The sequence below is a fragment of the Lagopus leucura genome, unplaced genomic scaffold, assembly GCF_019238085.1.
Source record: "Lagopus leucura isolate 7727_CA_CO unplaced genomic scaffold, USGS_WTPT01 52006-0_obj-0_obj, whole genome shotgun sequence".
NCBI classification, from domain to species: Eukaryota; Metazoa; Chordata; class Aves; order Galliformes; family Phasianidae; genus Lagopus; species Lagopus leucura.
Genome location: NW_024966572.1, coordinates 1 through 3391, shown reverse-complemented (window position 1 = coordinate 3391; position 3391 = coordinate 1). Strand labels below are relative to the sequence as shown.

At 43.0% G+C, this 3391-nt stretch overlaps 1 protein-coding gene across 1 annotated transcript; it reads right to left on the bottom strand.

The window, feature by feature from the left end:
* Nucleotides 1-1348: 1348 nt before the first annotated feature.
* Nucleotides 1349-2896, bottom strand: LOC122192651. Its single transcript, XM_042893271.1, has one exon. It carries the CDS (start codon nucleotides 2894-2896, stop codon nucleotides 1349-1351), a length of 1548 nt encoding a protein of 515 aa, XP_042749205.1.
* Nucleotides 2897-3391: the final 495 nt, after the last annotated feature.

Sequence of the window (3391 nt, the reverse complement as noted above, 5' to 3'; positions counted from 1 at the left end):
AGCTGTTTTGTCACAGGCCAGATCTTCCGCCAGTAAACACTCCTGACCATTCTCATCCGCTCTTCTACAGAGCAAGCAGCTTTGGGGGAAGGGGCTTTCAAATGTTCCCAAAGCAATATCGATTGTCACACGGTTAGCACCCATTAGTTGCCTCCTCAACAAATCATTCAGAGTCTTATCACAAGAAATACCTCAGGAAGCAAGCTTTGAGCCAAAAAACAAAGAAGGATTCTCACACTACCCCGTGGCTCAAAGATTGCTTGAAATGAAGCATAAGTAACCCTCCATGGTGGTGAGGAAAAGAAAAGGGAGAAAATAAAAAGTCAGCAAAGAAGCAGGAGGAAAGGAGGAGGGGGGAGAAGGGGAAGATAATCGTTACACAGTTACTACAATAGATTTCTTGGGCTTGGTTACAAATGGTTACAAAAGTTGGACTTGTCCATCATCAGTTGAAGTAGTTACAAAATACATGGAGGATACAACACGTTGTATAAGTTGAATAAAACATGGAATCATACACGGTACAAACATAAGAGTTGCAATAACACACAGTAGAGAAAATAGGATACGTTTGACCCATGGGCCACCTGGAAGCCAGGAAAAGAAGTCCAAGTTTGGGCCTTTCCAGGTTTGGACAGGAACATGGGCTATTTTCCGTATACCCTGGGCAATTTGTTTAACAACTTTACCATTATCATCAATTTTTAGACAACAATTAGAGTCATTCAGTTTGCCAGAGACACCACTCGGTGATACCTCAGGAGTGGTGGCATGAATGTTACATGATGAATTAAAGGTAGAAAGTGAAAAGAGACAACCATACAATTGGCAATGACCATACATTTAACAATAACCAATATTAATAAACAAATAAATAAAACAAACTTAGGTGTTTGTGTCAGCCACTTTCCCCACCCAGGAACTCCCAGTGTAAGCCAGGATCCAGATGGGAATTCTTCAGTAGAGGTTGTGGTGTTTATGAATAGCCATACAATATTACACTTTAGATAATTCACTAAAAGCATGTCTAGTCTAATTTGACAATATGTGGACTTGACATGTAATGTTTTCTAAGATCATTTAATGTCTCGAGAACTTTCCACTTGAGCATTTCCAAAGCAATTCAAATGCTGAGAGATATAAATATTAGTTTGGCAAGTTCAAGTATTGTTACAGTCCACAGAACTTTTCAGCCACTGAATCGTGACTCACAGGGATAACTGGCAAGAGTGGTGGGGCCTTTAGCAAAAGGTGTTAAATCGACGATCTTGTTTCCCTTTGTTGTGAGCTTTCTAATGCATCCACCCTTCAACGCCCCCACCCCGCTCACTTGGGAGGGGCGAAGATGTCAGTTTTCTAATGGCTTGGATAGCCATTCAGGTTCCTTGGGAGAGACCCTAGGACCTGGGATTTTGCTTTCCTCGAGATTCTGGATCTTTTGTTCTGGCCACCAGTTAACTAATTTCTCTAACCTGACAGTGGGTAATCCATTCATCAAATCTCGTGGAACACCCTTTCGCCAGCCCAGTATCCAGAGACAATTACGTTTATGATCAATATTTCGCCTACCTATTTTTACTGACAGTGAGACCCTTCCAGTCCCACAGAGCTTTGGGCTAGGAGGCCTGGGGGCAAGGCTGACTGCTGCAAGTCTTACTTCTCTTGGCTCAAATTTAGTGGAGGAAGAAACCACTGGCCCATATTTCCTTCCATAGTTAATTAACTCTTGGGCAACCTCTCCCCACGTCCATGCTTTGTTTCCTGACTGCAGGTGGTTGGGGGTTACAGTTCCTTCTAACACTGGCCGGGTTCTCTCTCCCTGAGACATAGCCTCTATTTTTCCTTGCAATTGAATACCTATAGGTTTTATCGATTCTGGAAGCCCCCTAATTAAAGCAGTCATTCTCTCAGGATCAACAGGCATCATCATAGGTGATTCATGGTGTGGCTGCAGCTTTCTATCATACATCATTTGGAGACAAGCAGCCTTTTGAACACTCTCTACTAACTGATCAGTTGTTCCAGTAATGGCAAGAGGGTCTCCCCGTTCTAAAGGGTTGAGACCACCTGCCCAATAGGCAGCCCTTTGTGTTAATGACCAGGGAGCACGATTGTTACCAGTAGTTAAAAATGCTCCTGGTCCCCAATAACCCTCTGCTTCCTTTTCTGCTAACCGAATCTGGTCGCCACCAGTGAGACTCACCCTCCATACATACTCTGTCTCTGATTCCTTTGGAGAGCAGCTAAAATCTTTTTTCAATTTCGCTAGTTCAGTGGCTGAGAAGGGAATTTCTTTAACATTCATTTGAGGATCTAGATCCTCACTGTTATCGAATGTGTATTCAGTTTTTATCAAAGGACGCAATGGGACTATTGGAGTTTCTAATTTATCTAGCCTTTCCTTCATTCCTGGTAGTTCCACCTGAGGAAAAGGTTTTTCTCGAGGCAAACTGTGGGTGACGGTATGGCTGGCATGCTTACACGTTAGCAGTTCCTTAAAAGCCATTTGCAACAAAGCCGAATTACGTTTCTCTCTTTCTAATTGTTCCTCAAGGTTCACTATTTGATTCTGCAGAGTTTCCACCAATTCCTGTGTAACTCTAACCGATTCCTGTAGTGCTTCTATGGTTTGGAGTTCTGCCGAATGCTTTTCATCTTGGAACTCCACAGCAGCTTTTAAAGTAGCCCCGAGTACGGCACAAATAAACGACCTTCCTTTTCCAGCTCGTGTACGAACCTCATTCTGTAAGACACTAATGCGGTCCGAAACACTTTGCAAGTTATACCAGTTCTGTCGTGCCCAATCCATGCCTGATAAAGAGGGTCGAGCACCATGTTTTTCTAAAAGATCAAATAATGCATCTTCACTTTTCATGGTGGCAATGCTGTCGCTCATTTTTTCAGTACAATGAAAGACCAACACTAAGGGAGGTGGAGGTGCATGTATTCAAAAGCTCAAGTGACTCCTTATCTCCCCAGGGAAACAGACACTTTTCAAATGCAAATGCTCAAAGCACTCTTCCCTTTCTCTGAGGGGAGCACACAAAAAGATGCAAATCTCACACTTAAGTTACAAGATACTAAAATCGCAAAATTCAGAGAGGTCTTCTCGAGGGGGCACACACGTAATCAAAATTAATTCATACACCCCGAGAGGTATGCACATAAACAGCAAAGTTTCAGAATGCGGAGCGGTCTTCCCGGAGAAGGACTCACGTCTAAGTTTTCAAAAAATATCGCTCCATGCAACGCCAGGAGGTACACACAAGGAAAGTTTCAGACTATATCTGGAAGGACAACACTCTCACAGCGGGTATCCTGCAATGACTACGCCATTAAATAAATGTCTCGCTCCAATTTCTAGGAGGGAGAGGAGGTTCTTTTATTATCT